We start from the raw sequence: 17,972 nt of genomic DNA, 5'->3' as shown, positions 1-17,972 counted from the left end.
CAAAATACAAAATATATAAAAAATAATCTCGATGCTCGCAAGAGAAGGGCGACAAATTTTGGTCAAAAAGATAATGATATGTTAAAATCAAAATTGCTTCGTCTATAATTCATGAGATATAATGGGTATGGTAATCAAATGATCAATTTAGACAATGGAATATATATCTATTACAGTTCACAAATGTAAATATTCTAATTTATGTAATATAAACTAAAATCAGTATTGTAATCAATTGAGATCTCCAATGAGGCCATTTAAACTAAACTGCTTTACCTTAACAAATATACACACTATCAAGATGAATAACATAAACGTCTTGGTAAAGGTAAGAATGACCTCGTTAAATAACAATCATTTCAAAACACAATTAACTCATTTCCCACAACAAAACTCGATATAAATGGGTTAGTCCTTCAATAACAACACATCGTGGTCTAAGTTAAAAGTTTCGGTGTAACGACTGCATGAAACAAGCTCGTTACTTAGATTAAGTCGGACAGATAATGATCACATGGTGTATCCTAGTTCAGAATCGAAGGTCTCTGACGTTGTTTGCGTGTTTTTTTTAATCCTGATCATTTCATACTTATGGTTTACTTTTCCGACAGGGAATTTTGTCCTCTTATGAAAAAATAATTAACTTTTCAAGCAGTGATAAACAATAGGTTGATAAGAGCGCTGAAAGCTACAGCAACATTTTAAAACACATTTATACAATGTATGTAATAATGTCTAAGACATATGTTGTACTTGTTGTAAGAATCATGTTGTAAAGATTTACAATTATGTTTTTTTCACGTTGACATAACCTTAGACTTTCATAACATACATTATAGTTTTCAAAACACTATATTGCCAATTACCATATCATAAATCTATCGTCATTTAAAGCAATCTTTGATTTTTAGTGTGGCACTAAATATGTGCCATTAAAAACATAACTGATTATCAACAAAGTGGCACTGGACGTTCAAAGATTCGCCCTAGTGCCAGGTTGTCTGGTTTAGCGCCTCCCTGGATGGAAATGTTGATACATTTGTACTTTAAAAGTTGTATATGGATGGTTTTAGTTTTTTTTGGAAATTAAATTTCAAAACTGGCTATCGTAGCATAAAATATTCAACAAAACGTTATAGTTATCGACGGAAAATCCGTGTATCACTAATGAGCGTGTTAACACGAAAAATAGGTAACTATAAATTCAGTTTTGACATTAACGTTTTACTTTATATAAAACTTTACCGTAAACGCTGTACTATCATCATTTCCCTTTCCGAAATACCATGTAAAGAATAAAGTATTACTTTCGTCAAGTTTTCTTGGGTTATGTGAAATTACAAATAACACCAATATAACCCCTATATATACATTTCGCGCAGGTTTTATGATAAGCGTTACGCAATCTCCATATGAGGTGCAGACAAGAGGAAGCATATCGCCGTTTCCATCTCAAGGTTCGTGGAGGGTCATGTTGGATTTAGGATTGTGTGAAGACGATAAGATGTGAAGTATCCAGCTATTGATTACCACCTACTACTCCGTATTAGCATAGGGATCACGTGGACGTTAGTATGATCGGAAGTGACCTTTCCTGTCACCGTACTACAGCCAAGACTTTATCAATACTACGATAACACCGTCATGGTATTAAGTGTTGCTCTGTGTGTTACCCGACCTCCCACAAAACCCATACCAACTATTTGTGTATATCATTGATTAAGTTCACGAGATCAAACGTGAACTATCATATCGCCTATATAAACGTCTACCAACATTATTTGGTTTGTAGGTACGGTTTTTGTTCCAATATTGCCAAAGATTAGATGTGTTATGGTAAACATAGCATTTATGTATAATATTGTAATAAAATTCTATATAAAATAAGGAAGTGATTGGTCACTCACAGAGCATTTTCCATTCGTATGACCACATAGTCATAATCATATCAATTGCGGGTCGCGGGGATATGCCCAAATGAAATGTCTTTATTTCATTAGAGCATATTAAAATATAAAAACTGAAAGTCATACTAGTATCCTACTGCTGTATCATATTTACGCAAATCAATTTAGTGTTTCATATACAACGCGTCATAGGCAAAGTGAAAAATGTTGATCATATATACACCATGCAATTCAGAACAAAACAAAACATAATAATGACATACAGTTAAAACGCGAAAACGAACAAGCTTATGCTGGTGTTCATGGCAACACGTGAAGACATCCATAGCGTATTGGTGTGTGAGAGGAACAAAAATACAGGCACAAACAAATTTAGCCTTAAACCTGCTCTCAAATTCAGTTGAATAACTAAACCGGCCCAAAAGCTTCAAAACAAATAAAAAAAGTGACACACCATTAGTTTCAGAACAACACAAAAATGTAACATTGACATACCATTGAATTAAATACAAACAAAAGTGCAATGCTTGAAAACCATTGAAACCATTCAACTCATCCCATACATACCTTGGTTCCACATCGGCTGTTGACTCCCTATACGACGAATTCAGACATTGATAGTTCACGTGTATTGTTTAACATTATACATATATAAATACATAATCCAAGCCTTCACAGTTGTTGTGTGTTGCATACGTTTTGGCAGATCAGGTGAAATTCACTCTCTCTCTCTATACTGAGAATGACATACAGCAGGAATGATGCATGTAGTTTAATGTCTTCAGAATACGTTCTTACTCTTATACAGCCCTACCACATGGAGTGCTAAACATATACTTAATCTACAGGTAAATATTTGCTGCACGAGGTTTAACTCCGGTTCAACAGCCAAATACCTAACCCTATCGTTCCGTGTAGTGCATTCCGATATCCCTATCGTTTGATTCTATTTATCAATAGGCTACCCAAGAGCAGCGTTCGTGATGTTTTTGATACCCCTTCAAAAAACACTTTCAAAATCACTAATTCACTTAAAAACGCATACATATAAAAAAAACTCACTGATATTGTAATAACATTTAATAACGGCTAATTGTCAAAAGATTTTTCTACGTTTTTTCGATAGCACAAACTTTAAAAAATCACATAGGCCTGTCCTAGATATCAAATAAAATTCGTGTCGCCGCTTGTGAAAAAACATATCGTGAACTGATTAGCATATTTATCTTTTTTTTAAGTCCCTATCCCATTCACAAAATAGAAATCAGAACAAGCGATGTTATTGAAAACTAACGTAGACGTTTTACTTGTAATAATAAAAAAAAATCTATCAGCTAGGTACATACCCGATTCCAGTAGCTCATCTGGTGAATAACCTATCGCCCATGACGGCAACAAGACGCCTTACACACTTACCTACACTTGGGTATACACCACTCGCTATAATTAACCTGCCACATGAGACCCTTCAACGGAATCAGTGATACTAACTCTACCCATACCGGACAAATCTCAACTGTACAAATGATTGAAAAAGTAACGGTTGTTTTCTGCTAAGAGCAATCAACTGTGTCAATAACAGTCGTTGATGTATGCACGGGTAAAGAAGTAATAGGATATCTCTATAATGACACTGGTGTGTCTTTTCATAGGTTTAAGGTCTTTAAAGGGGAAACTGTTTTTCATACGAGGCTCGACCATGTTAATACCGACAGCTAGTGTTCACCTTGCTTTGGTTCCTTTAATTATAAGAAACCTCAAGCATTTTTTAAAAATAAAATAATTATTTGTTTTGACATATTATTATACAGAGCCAACAGATTGTAGAGCTAATAATATTGTTAGTAACATCACTACCACGTGGTCAAAATTTTATTCCTCATAACTGATTTAATGAAATGACTGTTTTGTAAATGGCAGAAAATAAGGAATGTGTGAAGTAAATTTTACTTCATTACCACTCAATATTTTGCGTTAGTTTATGTGTAATTGTTGGCAGACTTAGATCCGTAGTATCTGGATTATTGAATTGATAATCTCTATAACCTTTGTTTTTAATTTACTTTCATGTTTTCCAGAGCATAAGATTCTTTAAAAGTGCACCGTATATTATATAACAGGCTTTAAGAAACGTCTTTGATGATCTACATGAACATTTCTCGTAGATTACTCAGAAAAAATGGAAATGCTTGTGATTGAGAGTACTTTTATTTATCACAAGATAAAATCCACCTTTATGTGTTGCACGACCAGGTAAATACAGGCCTACATCAAAGGATTAAGGTACATTACAACCATTCATACACAGATAAGCATGTTGATATTCTTTAAAGTTATGGAGATAATTGCAGTTTGGTGTAGGTCATGATATTATATAAAGAAAATCTAAAGTTTGAATTTGTTTACTTTTCCATGCTTTGATACTCTATGACAAAGTCATGGTGAGACTGGTAGGCCACTTAGATTACCGGATGATCTCGATAAATCACTTTGGAATATTGATGTGTGAAATAGAAAAGAATCACGCTCTGAAACGAAATTTAAATGTCAAGTATGAAATATATTAACCCTGAAAGCAATTTTTAAGTAAGTACATCATAAATCTAAATTTCATAATTGCCAGACTGTGTTCAAAAAAGGATATACGTGAACCGAATATGTGAGTATAAGATTCCTACTTAATAATGTCGTAACGCTGTCGACTGGCAAACAAAAACACGACGTGTCACCCCAGGGTTATGTCTTTGAATAGGAGAGATCGTATGTTTTCTTTTTGAAAGAACATACACAAGTGCATAATGAGTTTCGTCGTTTGTACTTGTATTGGGAATATCTGTTCATGTAGACTATTACAAACTAGGTTAGATTTATATACTTTGTCTGCCATGAAACGTGAGTTTCCCTACATTTAAAGTCCAATACGAAACTTTGAATACATAATACAGTATTTCCAGTCTTTTCGGTATCATATTTATTCCGAAAGTAGGACATTAGTAATATGTAATAATGAAGTATAACTTCTGTGTTTTTCATATAACTTACAGCTTACTTCATACGCAAGATACATAAACGTCCAACTTATATATTTAGAATTGTGTTGTTTGTGTGGGTATGGCTTCAAGGCAATGAATTTAACAAGAAACAGCATGGAAAATGTAAACATATATTTGTTTTCGTTGGTGACGTGTAAGAGTTCCTTAGAGTTATTCATAAGACGCGTATAAATTGAGTATATAAAATGCAATGAAATAATCACATCTGTCCGCCTATCAAATATATTTGTACGAAAATACATTTTAGTATAATACTAAGACATATATCTCATTATGTAAGTATGCATATTTAAACGATTACATCAAACGCACACAAATATGAAACAAAATTTTACAATTCCACACAATCATAAACATGAGTATAGATGATAAAATATTCAAGCATTACAGGTGCTTCATATGGGATAAGAGTTCATATGACGTAAAAAAAAGGAAAAGAATGTTATATATTTTTGTACAATGGCAAATGTCATTTTAGATATTCTTGTACAATACCAAATGTTAAATACTTTACAATATTAAATGTCATTTATTTTGGTACAATATAAAATGTTATATATTTTTGTACAATACCAAATGTTATATATGTTTGTATAATATCAAATGTTATGTATTTCTGTACAATACCAAATGTTATATGTTTGTACAATATTAAATGTTATATATTTCTGTACAATAAAATGTTATATATGTTTGTATAATATCAAATGTTATATGTTTGTACAATATTAAATGTTATATATTTTTGTACAATACCAAATGTTAAATACTTCACGCAATAACCACTCACCAACAATTTGACCTTATTTTATTTCCATTTTAAATTTAAAGTGATTAAGTTGTTAATTGCATCAAAAAGAAATCCTTTCATATTCCCGGCTCTAATTAGCGACCATTTTTCTTCTTCATTGGTTGGTGTTGATTAGTAATATTTATATACTGTGGGTGTCATGTAAGGCATTTCTTGACAAAAAAAAACAACAAAAAACCCCAAAAAACCCCATAAAAACGAAAAACTATAGGAATAAGATTAATTTGTAAAACATTGAAATTAATGATAGTAGAAATAGCAAATATGATTTGATTTAACGTAGCGGAGAAAATTCATCAAATATAGCGAACGAGTATGAATATAATTGAAATAAAAAAGAGCAAATATTGTTTCATTACTTCAAAAAAAACTTTCAAATAACTCCAAATTTGAGTACATATCTACAAAAGAAAACATTTCGACCGTTATTGAATATAAAAACATGAAAAACTATTAAGGATGACTGTAGCTATTTCGAGTCAGATTCAGTAGAGCATTTGATTGGAAGCTTAAAACAGGTTAGCAGTCTAGAAAACCTTCGTTATATTATTGAATTTGATAAAGAAGCCAACTTTCATCTATTCGCCCAACTGAAAGAAAATTCGTATTAGCTTTTAATGTCCCATACCCATCTATTCAAAGTGTTAGAGCATGTTCATGTTCAGAGCGACATCAATCTAATAAAGCGTAAAAAAATTCAAAGCATTATTTTCGCTTCACACATACATAGTTATAGATACATACCAATCTTCCTCGACATCGCAACTAGGTAACAAAGCAGAAATCAACATACATACATATCTGTCTTAAGTATTGTTTGAAACATGGCAAAAGTCCCTTTCAATGACTATCTTCATGCTTAATTCAACTTTGATTACTTTAGGAATGTCGGCAACAAAATAGAATTTGAGTTACTAGGTACGTTTCTTCACAAAGGCAGTCAACACGAACAAAGCTACAAATGAAGTCAATCCATAATACTTTCAAATAAGGCAACGAAAAATACAACCAGTTCCGTCGACGTTACTTGCATTTTATCACGACAAGCTATGCTGAGATCGAAGAATATTATCTTAAATTAGTAAAAAATGCCTCAGAGTTTTTTTTAATTTTGATTTAAACATATTTGATTACAATGCAATGGGATTAGGCACAATTTCCCCGACTTATATGAAGCTCTTTCCCAAATCTAAGAGATGGTTTTAGATATGCGTAACATTCGGACGCCTTTATTAGACAAAAATTATTTATTCTAAAATCAAAAGTCACTGTTTTGTTTGATATAACGAATGCTTACTTGTTTATATTATTGTTGATATTTCAATTTATGATCAATTTTTCGTTGCAGTTAACATTACGTGCAAAGTATGTAATAAACAATATATAATAAAAAGCATGAAAATCGGAGTCGTGGAATTTACCTGCCCTTTATGTAAGAGGTGGATCTCATCTTGATACCAAATCTTCCCTTCTTATTATTTCCCCTTCTCTATCTTTTAGTATTTCTATTTGAGTTGTTTAAATTTCAGTCAATGTTAGTCAACTAAGGTGTCCTAATTCTCTTTTTTAATCCTGATTTGACCAGGTCAACAGCTGCGGCCAACTTCTGTATATGTATGCAGTACAATCTTAATCTGTATGCACACAGAGTTTATATACCTATATCTTGAAATCTTCTTTGGCTTAAACGTGCAGTTATTATGATACATATACCTAGGTTTTTCAATTAGGTTATGAAAAGGTTGTCTGATACACAAATCCTGGTGAACTAACCGTTATACTCCATTCATATATACTTTTTTATATAAATATTTGCCCTATATTAATAAATGTTACATAAACAGGAATAACTGGGCATTTGTTTATTGATTGACGTTACATTAGATTTGAAGCTCGTTTAATGTAAAGGACCTATACGAATTACGTGATGACTTGCTGACAGCTGTCAATGCAGTTCATAGTAAAATACATTTCAGTCCTTTCGGATAATAGCATAGATTCTATGTCGGACAGTATAATTGAAATTTGTTTGATAATGCATTCGTATCACATTGACATTCTGCAATGGATTACGGTTTAAAAGCATGAATTAGTTAGAAACTATCTTATATATATAGATATCTTCTAGATATATCTAGTAATACATTTTCCCTTACCTTTATGCCATTATTATAAACCAAGTCCTTCTACAAATGTCCTATAGGTGTTGTGTACACCGTAGTTCGGAACAAAATGAATGTCACTTACACACGACAGAGGACTACCCATAAACGTTTTTCAAATCAAGTTCTTACAATATAACTCATATATGTTACCTATAGACCGATCGTGTCCCCACTTTCAATACATCGCCACTGGAGCGCGTGGCTTATAATAAAATCTGAGAATAAATTTACTGACTAATGTTTCTACAGTGTAAGTTGGAGCTGTATTCATCGAGAACGCATTTACGATATTGGGTTTAAATGTTTTCGGAATTGATAAAAGTATTCTCAGAAAAGCTTACCATTGTCATTTTTTTTCAAATTATTGTCAGCTTATGTTTTCAATTGAAGCAAACTAGAATAAAGTACGCGAAGATATTCTGACGTATATGCGTTTTCCAAGATGAATGCATTTTACAATTGTGAATGATGTTGGTACAATTATTTTATTAAGATATGATATTGACGTTCCTGATAAGTTTACTCGCTGTATACAATAAACCTACGTCATTCGATTATTCAGTTCAGATGTATGCTAAATAGGTCAACTCAGGTTATCAATCTATATAGGCGCGCACCCAACATTAAACACTTCATATATGCAGCGAGTTAAAATATTAATTAGGCGAGAGAGAAACTGCGTAAGATCAATTACAGAATTTATCTAATTATTCGAATTATTTCTTTTATTGTTCTGGAGTCTGGTCTCCGATTTAAAATAAATGTATCATTTGCAATGGTTTGGTTTACGTCGTAGGTACCGATAATGACATGAAACGACAGGAAAATGATTTTATTGGGGTTTTGAATAAGCGACAACTTTTCACAATTTTAATTTATCGCCCTCAAGGTGTGTATGTATGATGACAATGCTGGCGACAATAACACCAAACTTGGATATATTTTACACTGTCAGGTTAATTATCCAGGTCAACGTCTTCGATGACATTTTTCGTGTCAGCAGTCACTCAATAGTTAAAATACATAGGTGTTTAACTGTAATTGCTCTATATATTTAATAGCAGTGAGAAATACACAACCATTGGTGTCAAAATATATAACATTTTTCCCTCGGAGAATTAGAAGTTGATTTTAAGACTCTGGTCAAATTTGTTACAACAAATTTAATCTCGACTATATTTATTTTCCTACACAGTATTTTAATTATAAGTGTTTACTCATTTTGTTGTTTGGATTTCCGAATACAAAGCGTTGTCTCCTGGGTAAAGAGCGTGACCTTTATCCGTACAGACCTGCTAATGGCGGGCACGCTGATGTAGGCCGATGCTTTATAAATCATTAAATCCTGAGGTGTTTGTATAGGAATGTAATCAAAAGGAAATTAACCAGGAGTGTTGTCGACAATAAATACGATATGTAGTCGTTATTTAGCATGTCAGCCGTTAAAAGTCTTAAAGGGAGAAATCTGAATGAATTCCATCTTGCTAATATAATTCGATTTATACAGAATTAATTCCTTTTTCTGGTCGGCATATACGAATTTGTCTACCCCGATCGACAACAAATCTAAAGAAAATGAGGCAAAGAATGATTAATGAAGGAATGTTGACTTTTCAAACAGAATACATTAAGTTTGGTTAAGAGAATCCTTACAAATACCTGAACATTTAAATACGTCTTCAAATTAATGTCGTGTAGTGGCAATAGGTCACATACCAATCGTCTATACTGAAAGAGCTGTCTTAGATGATCGTTTGAATTTTAACAGCTTCACTAGAAGAAGAAGAAGAAGAAGAAGAAGAAGAAGAAATTCGGGGAAGTGTTGTCATTTCTGTTCTCTGTCAATTAATTTTCGTGGTGTCATTTTTCTCGCGATTCTCTTCTAACCTCAAACGTAGAGAATAAAAGCACTCACTAAAAATAAGAACCTAGCAGTATAAAAAACTATGTGTAAACTTCAATACAAAAGTTTACTCGTTTAGACAATATCCACTCTTACAAACGATTTTTTTTCGAGACATAAACCAGATTCCAGATTCCCATATATCTCTCACCTAGTGAACTTCTTTAACTAATATCGCCCGCGTTATTTTTCTTACCATTGTATAACAGTAATTATTCTTTTGTTGTAACACACAATTCCGATAATTAAACAAATGTCATCTCATTTCACTTTACATTGAGTCGTATAATCCGAGCCTCCTTTCAGGAACTGCTTGTATAGCTTTTGTGATCTGAAAGGCAATCAGCTGTATAAATTTGTTTTGATATCTGAATAGTTTGTCTACATTAGGTGAACTTTTGTAAGTGTGTTTTTCTTAACTTTATGATGTTTAATTTAACACTGACGTGTGTATTACGGCAAGGTCATATACAGGTATATGTTTCTTCATGGTTTCGGACATATCCTGATGTATGCGAGATCAATTTCTGCCTATGCAGACTCACACCCACTTGATATTCAAACTTGATTATCAAATTCATAACACATACACTTCATTCACTAAGATTTAATGTTGTGTTAACTTTAAATGTCATTGATAATCATTATTCCTCCATGCGCTTGCACACGTTTACTTCACCGCTGATAATACATTTAAAATAAGTTCAGTAAGATTAATTCTCTATCCGACCGTATCACATTTTTTTTACGTCACATAATTACATGTATATTAACTTCATAGAACATAATGCTGCATATTCTTGATTCGGTGGATTCGGTAATAATTTGAGAATAACTGAGATGTAAGCTAACGATGATTATGTAATATATATTAAGTATACATATTTAAAGTCGAAACAGCAGTAGAGGTAGGCTCCGGGATACATAGATAACAATGAAAACGATAACGTAGAAATGTGATAGATACAATAAAATGTGGTGCAAGGGGTAATACTGCATTTTCTCATCTACGGTCTATATAAAAAAACTGACTTTACCGACCCCGTGTGTGTCACTGTGTCGGATACAACAGGTGTCGGTTAAGTAACCGTATGAGTCAATGTGTTGGTAAAATCAGTGTATGACTCAACGTGTCGGTAAAGTCAATGTATGACTCAATGTGTCGGTAAAGTCAATGTATGACTCAATGTGTCGGTAAAGTCAATGTATGACTCAATGTGTCGGTAAAGTCAATGTATGACTCAATGTGTCGGTAAAGTCAGTGTATGACTCAATGTGTCGGATACGACAGGTGTCGGTAATGTCAATGCGTGACTCAACGTGTCGGATACGATAGTGTGTCGGTAAAGTCAGTGTATGAGTCAATGCGTCGGATACGACAGGTGTCGGTAATGGCAATGCGTGACTCAACGTGTCGGATACGACAGGTGTCGGTAAAGTAACTGTATGAGTCAACGTGTCGGATACGACAGGTGTCGGTAATGTCAATGCGTGACTTAACGTGTCGGATACGATAGTGTGTCGGTAAAGTCAGTGTATGAGTCAATGTGTCGGATACGACAGGTGTCGGTAAAATCAATGTATGAGTCAGTGTGTCGGTAAAGTCAGTGTATGAGTCAGTGTGTCGGATACACAGTGTGTCGGTAAAGTACGTGTACACGTCACCGTTCTGGTAGATATGGTCGGATGTTACAAGATGCCGTTTAAGTCAAGGGTCGGTGAAGTCAGGTTTCACTGTATATGCAAAGTAACTCGAAAGAAAGTGCTGTTTATACTGATATCCTGCGTAAATATAAATTTCAAAGAAAGTACATTGCAACTTGTCCAAACTGAACCCCTTGTAAAACAGTCACATTACGAAAAATGTTAGGTATGTGATTTCGTTCCTTCTTGGTGTATATTTCTTTGTAAACAAATTTTATATTGATACATCGAATTCAGTTAAGACAAATTTCACTCCGCATGATTACATAGAACATAAACACACCTCACGACTTATTTCTAAATTAACACATATTACTGTTACGAGTATACAAACAAAGGTTTCTGGATATATGTATATATACATATATTATAAAAGTCTAAATATGTTGTCTATGTGTTGGAATATATAAAGTATCACAGGGACTTGAGAATTTGTTACAGTCTACATGTATTTGAAACTTCCCTAGTGTGCATAGCACATTTGAGACGCTTTGGGGGCTAGATTAAATTTCGTATGAACACCGGAGTGTCATTTTTACGGAAACTTTAATCTAGCCCCTCAAAACGTCTGAAAATGTGTTATACACACTTGGGAATTTCCAAATACATGTAGACTGTAACAAATTCTCAAGTCCCTGTGTAAGGTGTTGCATACACCAGAAAAAATCTACATAAGAAATATCCTTGTTAATGCTACTAGCAAGCTTTCACTAACTCACCTGTCACCTTTCTCTCCCTGTTTGATAATGATTTCGTCTCTGTCGCATGCCTGATAGGTACAGTTTTTCATAATGTCTTGTAATACACCTACAAAAAGCACATGAAAATATTTAAACTAACGATTAGGAACATGGTTTATTGACTGACATACCTCTAGCTACTATCCGAATAATAGATGTATCACGACATTTAACTTTATTGACTTTCTCAGGTATTTAAATCCTGTCGACGTAATCCCTAAAGTGATATGCTGTTATTGTTTACAACCACAGCGCTTAGCGTTCAACTCACAGTTGATACGACACGAGTTATCTCCCTTTAGTAATCATAACCAAACAATCGAATTTAAAACTGATAGCTCCTGTATTTACCGTTATGCTGTAGTGACGATTTGACGTGCGACTTTCAATAAAACAACGTCAAGTAGCGTGGTTCGAACAAAAGAGGGAGGATGAAATCCACCATTAATTGTCGAGCTATTTACTTGTTCAAACAGTAGCTACCATCGTAAATAGTATGTATTTTATTAGAACAATGCGACCTCGCCAGGACCAACCAGTACAACAATTAATAATGAGTGGAATAATAAAAAAAATCTCATATATTCAATAATTTGGAGTACTCGCTTGATACAAAAATTGATTCATTTTAGATTAAAACGGTACAATACTGTATTTCTATAAAAAGCCATTAATAATATTGTTTGCTGAGGGAAATTAAACGTTTTTTGTTCATTCATAAAACTGAAGTTGAGATCTGAATTCAAATCAATTCATTTTGTTGTGAATAGGCCTAATATAAACGTGTTAAAACGAACCATTTGTCTAATTGAGATGCGTTCAATACGTGGGCGCAAGTAATGACGCTGGTTGTCAGAAATTACAATAGAAATCAAATAGGGAAAAACTTTCATTAAAATCATGAGCCTGATGCTTAAAACACACCCTGGAAAATGTTAACCATTTGTGATGTAGGAAAAGTTTAACAACATCCAAAATAATGTGTTCTTGCATTAAAAAAATGTTTGCTTATTATTTAGTTTTGGTATACATGTAACCCTTTGGTGAATTGTTTTTTCTAGAAACAGGAGTGCTGAATGTATGAAAAGAAAACCCACAAAAAACAACAACAACAACAACAAAACAAAACACACACACACACACATAGCCAGTATGTAACAAAAACACCTTAATTGCTCTAGTTGAATACACAAAATTACATAACAATAGCAATACAGTTTTGAATTATTTAAAAAACAATTTTTTTACATTAAGTATCATTGTCAGGCGATTTTTAGATTATTTTTTTTTTCAAAAGCACGCCCGCCCATCCAATACAGTGATGTTAACTCTGCAGTGCCAATCTAGAGAATTAATCTCAAGTGTAGATAATAAAATTACGGACATTGTGTGTGACTGGATTTGCTCGTAAAATAACATTGATTCAATCTTAATGATTTTGTCTCAGTTTTAAGACAGAAATGAAATAAGAATGCAGAAACCACTAGATACCGATTCAAATAAAATATGAGTTCAAGCATAACATATTTGCCATAAGCGTTCCAATCGAATTTATTATGACATTTGAATGAAAGCTATAGTTTAAATGTAAAAAAAAGATATTCGATCTATGAGATGAATAAAACATTTATTGTCTTGAATTAAAATTTATTTTGGCAAAAAATCTATGGGACAGGCGATAATCCACGATCCAATGACATTTTCGTTCAATAACATTTTGTTAGATCAAGTTAGGAGCCTACGAAGGGAGACAACCAAGATATGCGTAGACTGAATATCGCGCACCAATCAAGATTTATTTCCCTTTACGTTTCGTCTTGGTGAAAGTTCAATATCGACATTACCTTTAAGCATTCTCAATATTAGACAACCACTTGATTATTTTTCTCTTTTTCAGTTGATCAAATAAAAAAACAAATGGATAACGTGTGTATGCAAGTCTATCAATTGTGAATAAACAGCCCATGATCTCTAAATTATTACATTGGCATATATATAGCCTTCTATGACCAGAGGAATACTACCGACAGGTCAATAACTTTAATTGAATTTAAAGTTTATAAGCTGTTCCAGATCGTAGCACCCACTTATGCAACCCACACAACACTATATGAAGTTGACATGTGCCACAATTTCCTACACGTGTTATAACATTATAATATAAATGATTTTCGAATATATTTCACACAATAATATCGTTTCCATTCGTGATAAGTTTTAACATATCAAGTCGATATTGTATACATTTCCCGTTTCAATCACCGTCTTACTTTCAATCCATATCAAACAACTTTCGATTGAATTACTAGGACATGGACCGTGGACTTTACCCGAATTCCCTGCGATATTAAAAAAAAAAGAAAAAAAGAAGAAAAAATCAATATTGCTCCCTTTGTTAAAAAAGTGTATTCAATACATGGATATCATCTCATTTCACTTGTTTAATGAAAATACGAACCATTTTTTGGTGATAATGATCGAATGCTTGTCTGTAATCTTACACTATTAGATTGACTTCTTTTTGACTTACGTACATGCTGACGTCTATCAATTGTGTTTTACATTGCTAATTTTGTATCTATACATAAAAGGGTAGAAAATAACTACCAGTATATAATCTATTAGTCTTTAACGATGCCCATAAATACATTGCACTATCATGTAACATTTAAATTGATTGAAATAGACTTTTTATTCACTCCTAGGGGTAGCTCATACATCACGTGCTCAAGGTATCGTGCTATTGTACTGTATAATTACGCAACAGGTAAAATCTTGCAGACTAGAATAGGCTCGTGTTACTTTAAGACGATATATTAGCTTAATGAAATATGTACATCGTCCGTCTTATTTTTCAACAATCAGATTTCGGGAGCCAGTTTAAATTAAGTCGGGCATTTTTTATATAATATCTATTATCAAATATGAACGGATGTCGAAATATTTGGCTCTTATCCTTTGGAAAGATATATATTTCAAACATTGATTCTTAAGGTCACCCCCTTGGTAAGTTTTCAACATGTCACTGAATTTTAAATGATTGTCTTCTTTTTCAGCAATAGCATTTGAAGAATACATTTTGAAAAGAAGGTATTTTTGTAAAGAACAATAGGTTCCTATTGTTAACTGAGGACGAGAACCGTTGCATTTGGCTGCTATCTGTGGGAAAATGTGTATTCGCAATAACAATTCTTTAAAGGTCGGATGTCACGTCAGTTTTAGACACGTCGTTGAAAATTTTAATTTAATGAAATTCAATAAATCCAATTGAACTGTATCAAGTCCGGGTGAATGCATTCTGCGACACCTCGAATACATACATAGCGAGATCTCATAACGCTGACACATAAACCACGTATTTACAACACGCGAGTATTATATTCACCACACAATGAAGTCATAGGCGTGGCTAATTTATTTAAACACCGTACTTATTCTAATAACTGATTATCTTATTTTTAACAATTAATTTAGGGTCATTAGTCAAATTAAAGAAATAATTTATTCTATGAACAATGGGTATTGACTTCAGACATTTGTGAAATATATGTGTTTATCATATTAATAACGTAAAGTACATCAGCGTGCTTCAATAATGTCGGAAATTCTAATCGATCGGGTGGGCGATTTGGGTGTATACGGTAACTGTTGCATATCGGTGAATCTCTTACTTATGGTAATCATCCGAACTTCTATTTAACAGACTATAACTACCCTGCTTATCGCGAATGGAAGGACTTTATCTTCCGAAGTACAGTGTAAAAACACAATGTAGCTATCTCCTGACATCTTCGGTTGTCTTAGACGGTGATTAATGGACTACGGCCCGAAGGCTGTATAACTTATGTCCAATAGTAAAGTGTTACGTTGGACTATATTTTGAACAACATGTCTTCTATGACGTTTGCACACAACGATCGAAAGAAACATTAAAGTTACTGGAATCACTGGTTAACATCAAATTAAGTCGTAATGACTTCCGTGATGTATTTAGCGTTTTGCGATTAACTTGTTTCGCTTTTTAAACCTGATTATTCCTGATGTACGCCATTAATGGCCTTTTTTAACTTATTTATTTTTCTAATTCCAACAAAAATAAAATGATATGCATGCATTTGCTGTAGCTTCCCCCAAAATTAAAAAAAAAAAAAAAAAAAAAGAGTGGGCAATCCTAGCCCGAATTTCCTCTGGCCCTGACACCATATCTGGTGTCTAATCTAATGACCCATATCTGGTGTCAGGGCCAGAGGAAACTCGGGCTAGGGCAATCCATGCTTATAACATTCTGCATGAAAATAAACAACTGCCCCTACCTCAGTGTATAATGTGGTATCAGTCGCGATGTTTACACGTGATTTTCCTGACACCTTTAAATGTATTTGTAAACAATATCTTACGACTATAGTTGATACATGCTGTTTCACGAACAAGGCTTCGACCAGCGAACAAAGGGCAGGGCACGAGGAACGATTTTAATATCCAACACCCAATCATTTAAAGAAGCACGTCAAATATGTTTTATGAGAAAGGTTATATATGATAGCCTGTGTACGAATTGACTGACAGACACAGACGGGCAGAGAATCAGAAACTTAAATACAAACCTCTGTCGAGATTTTGAAGCAGCAGACTGCGTTTCCGCAGCCATGGCAGGATGGCTTCAATTTCGACCTCATTCCTTTTATACATCGGCTTTGTGATGATTCCGATCACCTGATCTACGATGGCCGCCATCTTGAATCCTGTTGTCTTGGACTCACTTAAGGAATATATTACTTATGATTCCGATCACCTGATCTACGATGGCCGCCATCTTGAATCCTGTTGTCTTGGACTCACTTAAGGAATATATTACTTCCTTATAGTGTCGTTCTCATATCTACAGCGGGACACGATGGTCTATCCATGTCAGCGGTCACCAATACTGCTGAAACATAAGTAAAAAATTCACTTTAAGCTAGGATATCGCAATATTATGACTACAATGAAAATCATATCTTGAACGTTGACACCTGCGACTGAAACCTTGACGCATACGACAAAATTATTTACACATATGATGATGAAACGTTGACAACAACGAATGAAAACTTGACACCAACGAAAGAAAACGTTAACACCTAAGGCTGAAATATTGACCAACGACTGAAATATTGTCACCAACGACTGAAATATTGTCACCAACAATGAAATATTGTCACCAACGACTGAAATATTGGCACCAACGACTGAAAACTTAACACGAATGAGGCATTGACACTTACGACTGAAACGTTGACACATACGACGGACACATTGACACTTACGACTGAAATATTGTCACCAACGACTGAAAACTTAACACGAATGAGGCATTGACACTTACGACTGAAACGTTGACACTTACGACTGAAACGTTGACACATGCGACTGAAACGGAATTTTATGAACTATTCCATGAACTACACTACAGATCAGCAGGTTAAAATCCGACCAACGATTTGTGTTTCCCCAGTTAGATGTACATCTGACAGATTACCAATAAAATTTTATTATTTTCGAATTACATAAAAAATATCTTTTTCTTGTTTTTTGTCATTTGAAAACTTCAAATGGCACATGTCGGTTATAATCGCATAACCTATAACTTTATTACTATACTCATTGTCGACTTGATTCGTAATATAAAAAATCTATAATCTGCTAAAAC

The 17,972-nt window shown here is 33.5% G+C and overlaps 1 protein-coding gene across 12 annotated transcripts in view; it reads right to left on the bottom strand.

The window, feature by feature from the left end:
* The window catches only part of LOC117343975, a 49,598-nt gene that overhangs the window by 12,536 nt on the left and 19,090 nt on the right, over positions 1–17,972 (bottom strand). For 5 of the 12 annotated variants that reach the window (XM_033906552.1, XM_033906558.1, XM_033906555.1 and 2 more), the window contains exons 2-5: positions 17,076–17,210; positions 16,888–16,996; positions 12,263–12,350; positions 2,475–2,501 (exon numbers count right to left, since the gene is read on the bottom strand). In XM_033906552.1, the coding sequence (XP_033762443.1) occupies positions 2,475–2,501; positions 12,263–12,350; positions 16,888–16,996; positions 17,076–17,096 (245 nt within the window). In that variant the 5' untranslated portion in view covers positions 17,097–17,210. Of the gene's footprint in view, positions 1–2,474; positions 2,502–3,253; positions 3,642–7,927; positions 7,982–12,262; positions 12,351–16,887; positions 17,056–17,075; positions 17,211–17,972 lie in introns of those variants that run through there. The other 7 variants (XM_033906553.1, XM_033906554.1, XM_033906557.1 and 4 more) reach the window with 6 other exon arrangements.

This window comes from Pecten maximus, chromosome 15, assembly GCF_902652985.1.
Source record: "Pecten maximus chromosome 15, xPecMax1.1, whole genome shotgun sequence".
Lineage (NCBI taxonomy): Eukaryota > Metazoa > Mollusca > Bivalvia > Pectinida > Pectinidae > Pecten > Pecten maximus.
Note: the sequence above shows the minus strand (reverse complement) of the source record. Positions and strands in the feature narration are given on the sequence as shown.